The 15,181-nt window shown below is 39.2% G+C and overlaps 1 protein-coding gene across 1 annotated transcript in view; it reads left to right on the forward strand.

Moving 5' to 3' along the window:
* Positions 1–15,181, forward strand: part of Btk29A (tyrosine-protein kinase Btk29A) — a 362,292-nt gene that overhangs the window by 63,468 nt on the left and 283,643 nt on the right. The window contains exons 2-4 of the mRNA XM_065229507.1: positions 36–131; positions 196–328; positions 397–540. Coding sequence (XP_065085579.1) covers positions 36–131; positions 196–328; positions 397–540 — 373 coding nt within the window. The remainder of the gene's footprint in view (positions 1–35; positions 132–195; positions 329–396; positions 541–15,181) is intronic.

The following is a 15,181-nucleotide window of genomic DNA, read 5'->3' on the forward strand; positions in this document are numbered from 1 at the left end:
CCTACATTCATTTCTTTCACCATTTTACCCTACAGAAACGCCGCGAACGGGGTCGTATCAGTGTCCGTGGGGTACGTTTGGTTGAACCTGCGATACTGCACGGCGAGGGAGGTGACACTGCGGCACCTGAGGTAGGTTACGACCATGTGGCAAGTTTAACTGACATCGCATTTTAACGATCAACAACAATTGCAGGGTTACTTCTTTCAAGTCGGTTACTGCGAAAGTGACGGTATCTATCCGGGGACTACGCTGCCCCAGTACACGTTGTATCTGGTAGCCGATAGCGAAAAGGAGCGCACCGATTGGATCGTGTCCATTAGGAAAGGTATGCATAAATTGATATTGTAATTTATCCTTCTAAGTACTAATCGATGCCAATTTTAACCGTTTCAGTTTGCGAAGAGTACAGCCCGAAATCGTTCCGCTACCATCCGAGCCTGTGGCAGGGTCGGAAGTGGTCCTGCTGCAAAAGTTTGAACCGACGAGCGCTTGGCTGTCAGGTGGCGACGCTATGGCCCGAGTACAACAATAATCCAAGTAAGTTTCCTAAAAAGAATAAAAACAGGGGCGAAAGTCTGACTCGAAGATTGCCGTCGCCTATATGCATATCGTTTGCATTTAATCTTTTCGCCTACGACGATGGCGAGCGGTCGTTCGTGTCGGTCGGTAGTAGATATTAATTTGGCGCAACGTCTTCCGAATAAGGAAACCGATGAAAGGTTACTGAAAATCTTGACGTGGTAATCGAAAAACGGGGCCGGTGGCTGCGGTGATAGAGGAACCGGTTGTGGGTCCTAATAGTCATAATTACATTTAACTATTTTCGGAAATTGAGCATTAATGAGCATGTTGTTTTTTTTTTTGTTAGTGAGCTATGTGAAGTGTATGCGACTATAGGTCCGGCCTGAGTTATGCACACAGCAATAGACCGAGAGCGGGGTCGACCGGTTGGTTTTAGTCTTTTTATTGTTTTAGCAAGAGCAGTTTGTTTGCTGCCTGCTGGTGGAGGAAGAAAATTAGTACTAATGTCGGTTTTTATGAGCCCATACGGAACAACAACCGACAGAGGATGAGGAGGAGGAGGAAGATGAGTAAAAGGTAATCGAAAATCGAAACTCGTGTGATGCTTATCACGAGAAGCGCGCGAATTCGCCTTGGGAAGCGTCTAATTACTTGATGTGTGGCTTTTGCACTGGATATTTATATGCGCGGGATGAAGTGTCGGAACTCTGCGGGATCTATATTGATGTATATGGTGCTAAGCGCTGCTGTGTGGCTGGTCTGGTAGTAAAGGTTGAACACGAAACAATCCGGACACATTATAACGCTGCCATTAAGGCATTTTTTGAGTAAAATTTTTCAAATTTTCACTGGATCAAGCTAAAAGTGTATTAGAATCACAGTAGGCATTGGTTGCAAGGATAAGTTCATTTGTTAACATCATGGCTATACCGGAGCAAGCCCGTCGCGATTCGATCCTGCACGCACGAAACGAAAATCCCGGCCTATCAACTCCTGGCAGTTTTCGATCAAATTCCTAGGCAGGAATTTTATACCTCGGTTGACCGGAAGAGTGCCCCGGAAGAATGTAAAATCAAAAAGAAGTCGAAATTCCTCAAAAGTTCCTGTCTGGCAAGAAATTAGCAGTTGTGGGTTGAAAAGCTAAACATTCGTTACTTCTGGGACCATGAACCTTACCAAATTTACCAGGAGGAGTGTCTAGGGAATAGACACTCGCTTTTCTGGAGCAGCATGAGATGAATCCGGCCAATACTCCGGAACTAAGGCTAATTGAGGGATACTGGTCAATTGTGAAGCACATACTGAAGAAAAAGGGTGGAACTGCATTTGACCTGAATGATTTCAAGTGGAAATGGAATTTGGCAGTCAAACAAGTGGGAACAGGGCTGCAAAAGATGATGAGCCGTGTACGAAGAAAAGTTCGACTAATGGCGTATGGTAAGAAGGAAAACTGAAACAGTGGTCTAAAAATAAGCATAAAACCTACTAATGTATAGCTGTTACATTGAATTTCGTGTCCGGATTTTTTCGTGTTCAACCTTTATGTTGTTGTTTTTTTTTTTATTGATATTGATTGCTTGCTGAGAGCCTGATTGTGATTCAGATATAATTCGTTTTCCGGATCCCAAGCAGGGTAGTACTCAGTATTATATCATGCTCTTCTCTAATAGGCATGAGCTAGCCACAATAAACAACATAAAAAATTTCACTGCAGGCCCAAAGACCAGTATCAAATTTTGCTTAGTGGAAGTAGATCGAAAATGGGCGTATAGATTCTAAATTCGATTTTTTCATCTAAGTAAAATAACGGCCCCAAACAGTAGTGGTCCATTATTAGTTTGAATTCCTTCGCCGCTGAGATCTTAATTGACCTGTTCAGAAGGCAGATGTTTTCAAACAAATTTCAAACGATCTACGGTGGCGCACGACGACCCGTGCCGGCTTATCACGTTGCCCTATGTGCCACAAAAAATAAATGCAGGCGTTGTAATTGATGGGGTGCTAAGCTTAAGTGGAAAGTGCATTCCATGCATGCGTTTGATGCATGTATTTTATTCGGCTAACAACAACAGCCGGCAATCGACTATGAATACATTTAAGTATAATATGAGTGTGTTTGTGTACACATTAGACATGCAATCGAAGGTTCTCTTTCGATTACCAACCATCATCGGAAGTAGGGAATTTGGTACGCGCCCTTGTCGTACATATGTTTTATGCAACAAGTGGTAGGTTTCTTAACTCAGTAAACAGGTAGGCTGGTAGGTAGCCCTCTACGAATGCATAAGAACAGAATAAAAAAATATGCGATTCCAACAAATTGATATAAAGTCTTACTTGTTGCGTTATAAATATAGGGCGGGAGGTGCATGTCAAACGGAACACCTTGTAGGTTGTACGAATGTTACGACAGTAATAAACAGTCGGAAATTATAGGTGAGGAGTTCAAGGTTCCAAGGGTGGACGGGCTCAATTTAATTCGGTTTAATGCTGATTGAGTTATTGACACTCACAAGGGTGGTGTTGGCTGTAGTAACTCTTGTAGCGGTGGCAACTGCAGTTTAATGTGTTGCTTTGAAAAAAAAAAAAAATCGGTGGTATTGCAAATTGCATTTTAAAACACCTGCATGAATAGGTTTACCGCAGGTTTACTTTGGAATTATCCTCGCCATTCACTTGAAACTCACATCAGATTTCACTTGGAATATTCCTCTAGAAGTATCTCCTAGTTTTAAATTTAAATTATTTGTCCAAGATGGTGAAGTCTAAAATCTTGATGATTTTTACAGGCGTCGAAATCTGAGGCCTTAGAGCTAGATGTTTCTTAGTCCGTAATCTTGAAATATTTTCGTAGCTCGAGATCTCGACCATCTTTTCCTACGTGTAGCGTTTTGAGTTGGTTTATAATACATTTTTTAAATCTTTATTAAGGTGATTTTTAGCCACTTGTGGGCTAGTTCATCACCAGGTTTGTAATACAGTTATTTCTAGTAAAAAGTCCTACGCTAACTTTACAGAATTCTGCTTAATGACCAGGGATCGTCTGGAAGCACGCTCACAGCTGAAAAAAAGATTGTGCTGTATGCTATTATTCTCCTGCACTTGATTTTTTTGGGAGCAAGACACCAGTGAGTGCACGCGAACATTTGAGAGAAGTGCAGGAGCGAACAAATAAAGCACATAGAGAGCTCAAAATAAGCACAAAATAAACTCATTCCATTATACACCGTAACAAAATCGATGTGAACATAAGCAACGCTTTAACGCAGATCACATTATTTGGTCTTGTGTAGAACATCGTGGAGTCAGATCTGAGCTATACGATTCCCTTCGGGCTCGAGGTAGGCAACATAATGTTCTAGTTCGGGAAATTTGGATAGACGTGATCTGGAGTTTATGAAACTCATATATTTTTTTTCTTGAAGATTATTAACCTTAGATTATAGTTTGTTTAACTTTGTGTTTTGTTTGTATTTTGTGTGTGTAGTTTTTTAATGGTTATTTACACTGCTGATATTAAGTTGAATAGAAATAAATTCTTGTTTTAGGAATAGTGAAATATTTGTATCGTAAATCATATTTAAAATCTCCTTCTCCCTCTCCCCATCTATACAATTGTAAATCTCCACTAACCTCGAGACGACCACAAGAATTTGGTTCAATTTCTGTAACTTTAGATTTAAAATTAAGATTAAGTATGTGTAATGCAAATGATAACTTGGCTCTGTAAAGTTTATTCGAGTGAGCCTGTACAATTTTTTTTATCTTGATTTTGTTTTCCATCGATTTTACGTGCTGAGCACCAATGCTACCGACGCCAGCTAGGCAGCTCCCATACCTGAGCCCAACCTATCGACCCATCATCTCATGGACTGGGGACCAACGGCTTTACTCCCCTTCCGATGGAAGGCGTGATCAGAGATGTTATGCCTCAGAACAGAACATCCCGGCGGCGCCGACTGGGATTGAACCCAGGCTTGCTGGGGTGAGAGGTTATCGCGCTTACCACTACACCACTGGCGCCGCTAAGGCCTTAATGTGGTGTTGCCAAAACCCTTAAACCAACATTTTTATTTTGGCCTAGGGCTTCTGAGAAACTTGCTTAAAAATACAGGAGTTTTGGAGAAACTTCTTAGAGGACTTCTAATACAAGTTCACAAGTTTAAGGGGAATCACAGCAATTTTAGGGAAAATTCACAGGACTTCTAAGGAATGTTCACAAGGATTTTATGGGAAATCAGGGCTTATGAAAAATTATCAAGAGGCTTTGATGGGGTAAGTTTACATGTCTTCTGGATAGTGATGCACCGAATAGTGCTATTCAGTCAAGTATTTGGCGTTTACACGCGATTTTTTACTGATATTCGGCCACTAATATACTCAAACACCTTTCAGGGAAATTTTGAGTTAGGACAGCTCGATATTCGGCCGAATAATATGGTGGCCGAATATTCGGTGCATCACCGCTTCTGAAGAAAGCCCGCCGCATTTCCGAAGAAAGTCCGCAGTACTTCTGCAAAAAGTTCACAAAGTTCTAATGATAATTTTACAAGACTTCTGGAGAAGTTCACAAGGCTTCTAAGGAAGTCCTCTAAAACTTCTGGGGAACACACAGTACTTCACAGAACTACTTAGCTGAGTTCACTTTTGTGGAAAATCCACAGGGCTTCTGGAAGCTGAATAAAGAACTTTTGATGGAAGTTCACATCACTTTAAGGGAGCTCAGAGACTTCTGGAAAATGTAATAGATTTTATCAAAACTAACAAAATGAATGTAAATTCAATATTCTCCGAGAAGACATTTAATCAAACAATTCACAAAACTTACTTATGGAAGTTATTTTTCATCAGTTTACGTGTAACCAGAAATTCGTCTTGGGAGTCAGCAGAATTGTCTACTAGTAAAACCCTTTGTCAGACTCTAGAAAATTCTTAAAATATCTCTGTTTTGATAATTTAATGCTTAGTCTGGTAAGTTCCCAGAAATACAACTTGAAAATGGTATGCAATTGCCCTGGAAAGTTTCTCTTCTAATAACTTCCTTGAATTTCTTAGAAGATGCTCCTCAAAATAAATTCCAGAACTTGTCCTAGGAAGATCCCTAAACTTCAACTAAGAAGTTCCTCGTAAATCGTAATCATAAAGATCTCAAAACATCTCATGTACAGTTCCTAGATCATATCTTTGAGAGTTCCCGAAATTTCTCCTGGAAAGTTTCTTGATATTTCCCTAGGCTTTCTCAGAACTTCTCATAACATGTTTCTAAAACTAACTTTTGGAGGTTACTTTAGGAAAATCCTTAATCCATAATAACTAGTTCCTATACCATCCCTAATGAATTTGCCAGTACATTCCAAAAAAATTGCAAAAACTTTCCACAAGAAGTTCATAGTACTTTTTCAACGAATTTCATGAATTTTCGCAATGGAATTTCCTGATTTTCGCCTAGGAAGTTCCATACATTTATATACGGAAGCTGCAGAGAACCTCGTTTAGGATATATCTAGAATGTTCCCGAAACACAGTTTCTTCAAGTCCCCTATGATCTTCTAAGATCATCTTTGGAAAGGTCTCTACATTACTTCTAGGGTTCGTTCTAAGCAACTGCCATCTTCTAGGAATATTTCACTATGGATGTTTCATTTACTTTCTTAAGGAGAGCTTCCCGATCTTTCCTTAGATTTATCCTTTAGAAGTTAAGCTCCTAGAACTTGTCCAAGCAAGTTTACTTAATTTTCCCTAGAATGTTGCATTAACTTCCCAAAATGTCCATAGAATGTTCTTAGATAATCTTCGGAAGTTTCCAGAACTTATTCATGGAAGTTGTTTTGGAAGTATGTACTTCTCCTTGGAAAGCTCAAAATTAGGCCAGAAGATTTTTCACACTGGTGGCTTCGATATAGAGGATTTAGGCATTTCCAAGGGGGAGTTTTGGGATCTTTCAAGAGAAAGTTCGGGAAACTTTGTGAACGTCCTAGCACTGGAGTCACCAGCGAGAGAGGGGGACATATGGGGCACATGTGCTCTCTCTATTGTAGTTTGTCAACATATATCCACTACAAGGTTGACAAACATTATAAACAATACCAAAAGTTCCACATTCAACGATAAAACTCACGTCCAAGTTCAAATAAAGCTCCGACAAAACCTTCAAGTTCCATAAAGTTCGAATAAAGTACTGATATAACTTTCAAGTTCCTTAAAGTTCAATTAAAGTTCCGACGGAACTTTAAAGTTCCATAAAGTTCAAATAAAGTTCCGCTAGAACTTTCAAGTTCCATAAAGTTCAAATAAAGCAGCAACTTGAAGTTAAAAAAAAGTTATAAAAGGATCCCTAAGCACTTCTTAGGAACTTCAGGCAAGGCTAAAACATGGCCACAACAAAGTTCCGAACAAGTTCCAAGTGGAACTTCTTAGACACTTTAAAGTATCTTAAAAGTTCCCTACGGAACTTCTTAGCAACTTGAAAGTTTCTTAAAAGGTCCGTCATAGCCCACATGAAGCAATCCGCAGAAGTATTTTTTAGTAACAAAAATAATGTACGTAAATTTGAAATGATCAGTTCATCAATATTCCATCCAAGCATAAACAAAAATTAAGAGCAATTTCCTGGATTCGAACCCGTATATTTCACTTGCAATCTACGAACGCTAACAACTGCGCCACAAGTGTGTTGGAATACCTTGCGGGCAAACACCAATTTAAAATTCATCATAGTGTTGTGTTTCGTATTCAGCACTGAAAACTCCAACAGTAGGCGGAACAACAGCTCACCCAATTAACAATGTTGGTTTTGTGAGGGTTATGTAGACCATAATTTAGACTTGTAGCATACTTTAAAACCTCGATAAAACTTGCAATGTTATTTGGGCACTTTAATATATCTCAGATGACGTAGCGGTTCGTGCTGGGGCTCTCACGCAGAAGGACAGGGTTTAATTCTTCAAACAGCTCCAATACTACTACTTATGCTGATAAATCAATACACGTTCATACCTGCCTTTAGAAATAACTTTCATAAAAACCTGACTTCAGAATTAACTTTCATAAAAGTCCGAACGAAATATAAAATTGCCAGAAGTTGCTTAGAATGCTCTTCAATTATTGTATCGGAACTTTCAAGTTCTTGTAACGACTTAAACATGAGGCTGCTTAGAATTCTATAGACCACCTACAACCAAGCTGCTTAAGCCACAAATAGCCTTTTATCAGAACTTTTGGTTACTTGGGTAGTGTCTTGAATAACTACAATAGAGAGAGCACATGTGCCCTCTAAGTCCCCCTCCCTCACTGGTGCCGCCAGTGCTGGTACGTTCACAAAATTTCCTTTTGGAAATTTCCAGAAATTTCTGGAATTTTCTCTTGAAAGATGCCAACACTCCCCCTTGGAAGTTTTTTTTTATTATTACCGTTATTTTTAGGCGTAGGCTAGTTCATCACGTAAGTGACTAAACCTTCTATATTGAAGTTGGATTAAGCTTTCCTTCCGAAGTTTGCGAAACATCTCCTAAAAAGTTTTCATAACTTCCATTAGGAAGTTGCCAGAACTTTCACCTTTTGGAAATACCCTGAGTTTCCTCAAATAGGTTCCTTTGAACTTTCTCCAGGAAGTTGCCTGAATTTTCCATAGGATGTTGTATAAACTTCCGTTGGAAAGTTTTTAGTTGTGTTCCTGGATACGTCTATTAACGTCTCTTTAAACTGTTCCCCTACAAGAGGAGAATTTAGTTCATTCGAGACGGGTTTTAAACATCAGCTGTTTCATCATTGTGTCCCCCGTTAGGTCGGTCGTCCTCCCTCGTGTACCTTGGTCTTTAGGACCTTTAGGACTGCCTCTTGTCGAATGAAGTGGCATGACTACCAGTCATTTTCTTTCTAATGCCACTTCAACTTACTCATGCTTATATCATATCGTATAAGTCTAATGCCCTCAGGAAGTTGAGTACAGTTTGCTCTGTACTCCTTTCGTTGAACAATACCTCATCGATTGAACCAACGACACCCATATCTTCCCTTAATTGTGCTCTCACCGGGCACTCCACCAATAGATGATTTACATCTAATACCGCACCGCATCCCTGGCAGTAGGCCACACTGCCGCTAAATCGAGGTCCATGAGTGAGCCGTGTATGACCAATCCTCAGCCGAGTCAGAACTTTCTGATCTCGAGAATTAGGTGCAAGACGACCCTGGTTAGCTAGTTTATCAGCAGCATCATTCCCTGGTATACATGCGTGTCCAGGTACCCATGCAAAGGTTATGTTAGCGTACCGTTGCACCTCTAACAGCCACGGGTGTCCAACCTGCCCATGCTCAAGGGCAGAGAGACAACTCGCAGAGTCAGAGAATACAACAGCCTGAGAGCCATTTGCTAGCCTACAAGCTTGCAGGAGAGCATAGGCCTCAGCTGAAAAGATACCACAGAGACCGGGTAACCGGCCGCAGCGGCTTATGTCCTCCCCAGACACCCCATAACCAACCTCCTCTTCGATTAATGAACCGTCCGTAAATAGCTTGAGCCTTCCCTCGTATTCACCAAAGGAACCTTTCCATTCTCCACCAACAGAGAAGCTATAGGTGAAGACCTCAGCGCTCCGCTACAGATTCTGTATGCCTCATTGTACTGAGGTTCCAGAATCTTGAGCAGGGAGACACCACCCCTGCTTCACAGTTCCGCCCCGTAAAGGATGCTAGGGACAACCAGAGCCCTAGCAACCTTGGTCGATGTTCTTCTTCTTCTTCTAGATCAATGCCAGTATTTCTCTTTAGAATTTCCTTGCAATTGTCCTTGCAAGTTTTAAGAAATTTATCAAAGAAGTTTTCAGGACTTCCGGTCGGAAGTCAAAAAAAAAAGTTTCCCGATCATTTTTTTGGAACTTACCTTAGAAAGTACCAAGAACTATTACTAAGAAGTGGCTCAAAATTCCCTACAAGTAGACTTTAGGCTAACTTTCCAACACACTTAACATTTTTACTGAATTTCTGTAATTTTTTACCGGACATTCAACAGCTCATCGCTTGATAAAACTTTTACCTCTTTTAAAATCTCTTTAACTCGAACCTAAAATCAAGATCTTTCAGCCTCATTTAAATACTCAGATCTTGTAATTGTGATAGAGTTTCCATTGATTGCGAGCTAAAGAACTAATCAACTGAAATGCCGGAATTTTACCGAACATTTCAGCTGTTGATGACGATGATGATGATGATGGTCCCACTTCTTACTCCTACAACGGTTTGAGCTGGATTATTTAACTTTAAGATAATTAAGTATGACGTCTTGACCAGATTAGCAAACAAAAACGAACTGGTTACAGTTACAGATATTAATTCCCTCATCAAATTTCAGTTGCGTCACAGCGATATAAATGTGAAAAAGCTTAGGCGTTTGTTCACCCCTTTGACCACCTCAAATATCAACAACTGTTGAAAGATTGGTTAAAAGTTACCGAAGTTGTTAATAATTTATATGTGTGAATGAAGTTTACTGAATTTTTCCTAGGAAGTTCTTAGATCTTCTCATTGAAAGTTCCCAGAATGATTTCTTGGAAGTTTTCTAGTTTCATTCTAGATAGTTAACAGAACATCTCCTTGGATGTTCCCTGTATTTCTCCTTGAAAGCTTCCTGAACAACTCCTTGGAAGTTTGCTCTATGTAGATACAAAACCTTTTCTGTGTAAGTTTGCTTAAACTGCTCCAAAAAAGCTCCCAAATTTTCTCCTACACAGCTAAAAAAAGTAGTGTAAATTTCCGTTACTATGATGCACATAAATGGAGCGTCATATATCATACAAGTTTAGATTATGGATCGTGTAAATTTATGAGACATGTCATGCAATATTCCATATATTGTATGTAACTGCCCACTTTTGTTTGCAACATTTCTTGCAAGCTGCTAGTTTACGTGAAAAGGAAGTTTACATGTATGAATGTTTGCATGCATGGATGTTTACATTGCCAGTAAAATTCAGAATTTTTTGGTGTGTAGGAAGTTTCCAGAACTTCCCCTTACATTTCGTCCTAGAAAGTTGTCAGAACTTCGTTTAGAAGCTTGTCAAAAATATATAGTTCATATTACTATCGTATACTACCCATAACAACCCAATTGTCCCATCTGTACTTGATTTCTTATTCATGCTTTTAAGGGCAGTATGTATGTATGTCAAAATAAACTTCATGCGATAAATTGTAACTAACATTCTAACTGTGCATTGTTATACGACTTCTGGCTACCTGGTTCCCTCCCTTAAAAATGGACATTATATAAATCCTCAAAATCAAGTAACACTTTAAACTCGACGTAAGCAAAGTGAGAGCTAGGCCCAATCATGCTGTAGCATGCAGATTTCGTCACAATTAAATCAAACCATACACGTTACAGATTGTTGGTTAAAACATTTTCCCTGACCAAGTGCCACTCTAAATTACTACATCACCGGTCGCATTGACTACATCGTACACGTCTCGACGCTTAATGAGATCCGCTCTGATGTTGCATAAGTGGAACATTGCTGGTTGGGGTTTTAACGATAACCTGATTCCGGTAAAACAAAACAAAAGATGCATAATTACTCATTTTTTCTTGCTCCTAATTCCAACTGTCACCAAGGTCAATTGGTGTGTTGGGTTTTTATGTCTCAACCTGTCTTGAAGCTTTCCTATGCATACCTGCATAGTGCAGTTTGCGGCGTTAATTGACATTACAATACCCTAGAAAATTAACCTCCGCTTGACACTCGGTGTCATCCACACTGTCTTTAGGGCTTCTCCTTTTTTCTTCTCCCTTCCACCACTACAAACTTTTAATTGTCTGTAGGTTTATGAAGAAGCTCCGAGGATAAACATAAACATGTTTTACGGCTTTCCTTTCAATTTAGGGCTCTGTGGGGGGAAAGCGAGTGCGCAGTGCTCGGGACACCCTCAACTATTTCGTGTTCGGTGTATTCACTTGTCCTTTGAAGATTGAGTTCGTTCAGAGCTTCCAGGAACTACCTGTATTGATTCCTGATTGCTGCTTCTGGCTTAGTTTTTTGCCCTTTCCTGCTGCTAGCAACCTGTTTTATGGCACTGCATTCGTTGTCGTTGTCGTCGACGTTCATTCGTAACAGTTAAGGGGCCATGTGCAAGTCATGCAAAACACTCACACATTCCGATAAAGTGCCACCGTTTTGTTGTTTTGCCGTTCAAGTCGGCTAATGCGATTCATTTGTAAAATTTTGCACGGTACTAAAGGAACTATAAGGGAACCTCTTTCCTATACGCAGACTGATTGCCTTCCGTTCCTGTTGGTTAGCGGGTTTTCTTTTTCGAGAAGTTTGTAGAAAAGGATAGGAGCGGAGGTATAGTTTACGAAATTGGAAAAAGTTTTGCTTCTTGAGCAATTTTCGACGGTTGTTGGGATGAAGGGCTTGATAGGAGCGGTACTAGAAATCGAGGTTAACGGCGATGGTAGAGTTGTCTGGCAAAATAGTAGCCCGTACGGAATGGAATGAAGGCATGATTGCTCATTTTTTCTGGCATTCGATGCGGGTTTTTAAAAGTTTTAAGTGCAATTTATGGGGAAGTTTTGTTGTTCAGCTTGAAATTTTGATCGATTTTCTGACCTCTCCTTGGTAAAGACAAAAAGTTGAAACAAAAGGGAACAATATAAAACTCCAATAAAAAATCAGATATAGTACCGCGGATACTCGTCTAATACCCAACCAATCTTGAGCCAATTTTGAACTGAACTAATCGTCATTAAAGAGATGTCACTCAACTTAACAACTAAAGACGATAACTATGGACTGGTCAGAATCATTAGAAAAACAGTCTGCCGAAATAGCCTATCTCGGGATGTTGTTCGATGAATAGCTCCTTTTCCGTTCGCATGTAGAGAAAACCGTAGTCAAGTGTTCTGCCTTGGTTAGGTGTCTGTATCCGCAGATGTTCTGCAGATCCCTCCTCTCAAGGGTGAACAAACTGGCTGACTACAAACAAATCATAGCATCAGCGATGCTATACGCAGCTCTGGTGCGGGAATCATGTGCACAGACTCATAGGAACAAAATCCAGGTCGCTCAGAAAAGAGTGCTGAGGATGGTCCTTGATCGTCCTTTCGACACAAGAATTTCAACGTTCCAAAATTAGATTTTAAAATTGATGACATTAAGACTAGGTTTGTATAGAAATGCAACACATCTGAACATGCTTTGATAAGCAATTTGTGTGTTGTAAATTAGGTGTATATCCCAAGTGACAATTTAACAGCCTTATGGCTTTCACTCTGATTTATTGTGGTTTTATAATGGCAATAAGCAATCTTTTGATTTTTAATACAGCATTTAACAGTGCAAAAAATTTTTGATTAGTAGTTCAGCTTTATGCTGTTTTAAAAACCTTTTAAAGTCTGACGAAAAAATCAGAAAGAATCTGGTTTTAAAAATAAATTTAATGCAGCAATTTATTCCTTTATAAAACTGTTAAGTAAATCAATTGGTATTTGTTCTATTGATGTCACGACAAAATTCTCCATAAAGGTGTTTTATCATTATAAAAGCAATTATGAAACCGTTCGGTTTCAAACGGGATCAAAAAGCATATATTGATACGTTTTGGTGTGAATAAAGTGTATCACAAAACCTCCCACTGTTTACAAATCAAACTAAAAAGATGGATCCGCATAGAGACAGAGAAAAACATAATCGAGTAGGGTATTCAAACACAGAGTCACAAGGAAATACCAAAGGATAATCGAATAATAATTCTAGCAATGCTGTCGACGGAAGAGAAAAGGAATCCAATTCCAGAACTTTCTGGGAGGGCAGCTTCGACAAAATCGGTCAACAACAACAACAGCAGCCGACTGAGAGGAGTGAAGTGAATGCGGTTTACGAAGCACTGGAAGCCGTCAAATTAGACGCTTAACATTGATGGGAATACACAGCATATTTTCAATGGCAGCCTTCTCCAGTAATAACGTTGCGATGATGATTCGAATAGCATCAGAAAACTGCGGAAAACTGCTGACAGGAAACTCATCCGGAAGAAGGAAAACTTTTCGGGGACAATTGAGCTTCCTGAGTAACTGCTTCCAATAGATGAATTGCCTTTATCAAAGATGTCACGCAACTTGTTGATCCAACGCTGGAGTAGAACTTCGTTGCAATGTACGCACAACAAATCTATAGAAAGATAAACAAATCTATACGTTTCACTTTTTCCAGGCAACTTTGTCACCATTAATGCCGTCATAAAACTAAACGGAATAGGATCAAACAAAATGGCTTCAGATAAAAATATTTCAGTCTGCAAATTATCTTCATAAATGCCGCATTAAAATGTTTTGCATTTGTTAGCGATTTTATGAAAGCAAAACAGCTTTTTCACAAATGGCTTATGGAAAATTAATATTTATGCTATCACCATATTGTTATTATTCCATTTGTTTTTAACAATTTTTGTTTTTCCTTTAAAATAACTTTAATCTCATCAATTCATCAATGAGCCGCAATAGAAATTACGAAAATCATCAAATTGTCTCGGCTGTGAGCAATGATTAACATAACTTATAGCTATATTTTGTTTCCTAAATTAAAAATAATTAGTCAAATCAACGTTTTCCGAAGGCGGACTTATTTTTTCGATTTTCAGAAGCACATTTCACATTAGATTTAATCTGTCACCCAAAAATAGACAACAATATGAGTTTCGATAATTTTAGTAATTCTTTAACTTTAATGACGAGGAAATTTATGACGATATTAATGTATTCCTTTTTATCTTGATTGATGCTTTAGGCAAATGGCACAAGTATTGGTGCTAAATGGCTTTTATTGTACTTTTAATAAGGATCTCAAATGGTTCTCAATGCATTCGTCATATAACCTTTTTGCAGCAAGTCATTCTTGAAATGTCTCGATAATGCACTCTATAGAACCTTCTTCAGGGTGGGCCAACTAGACAGATTCTAGTCTTAATGAGGTTTTGGTGGATGTAATAAAGGCAAAGCTATCTTGACCAGGGTTTTATGAATGTTGTTCTATAGAAGCCTTGTAGTACTTCATAAAACGTCAAATGTTACTTGGTATAGTAGCTGTAGGTTAGTTGTAGTTGTAAATAGTAGTTATAAGTAGTATTTCAAAAAAAAAAAACTAATCCCATCAAGGTGGGAAATCTTTCAACACGCCTGATAGGACTAGAAACATAAATAATAATTTAAAAGATTTCAAATGAACTTAGTTTTTAGAGACACGCCTATGTCACTTGATTATTTGTACTTCTAAACCACACAAATTGAAGAAATAAATATCATTTAAAGTCTCAAGTGTCCGCGTTGAGACTAGAAGAAACTTAATCTGGATCGACCAAGACTCCCGGATAATTAGCTCAGCAGCATGAGACCCCTACCATGAGTCACAGGGCCGGTATGCTACTGGGTAATTCGAAGGGGTACGCGGCACAAGTTGTGCGGAAACAGTGGAATTGCTTAGATTCGGGGTATTGAAGAATTTAGATAGTGTTTGATGAGAAAGGACATTTATTGAAATTACTGTGTTGGTGTGTGGATTTTGCTTTTTTTGGTGTGGTGCAATGGTGACTTGTTGTAGTACGTACCGCGGTGATGAACTACGGCGAGCGCTCGCGGATGGTGATGACCGTGATGGTGGTTCGGTGA

The sequence above is a fragment of the Ochlerotatus camptorhynchus genome, unplaced genomic scaffold (assembly GCF_037179485.1).
Source record: "Ochlerotatus camptorhynchus isolate MF236.1 unplaced genomic scaffold, CSIRO-AGI_Acam_v1.1 ptg000315l, whole genome shotgun sequence".
Lineage (NCBI taxonomy): Eukaryota > Metazoa > Arthropoda > Insecta > Diptera > Culicidae > Ochlerotatus > Ochlerotatus camptorhynchus.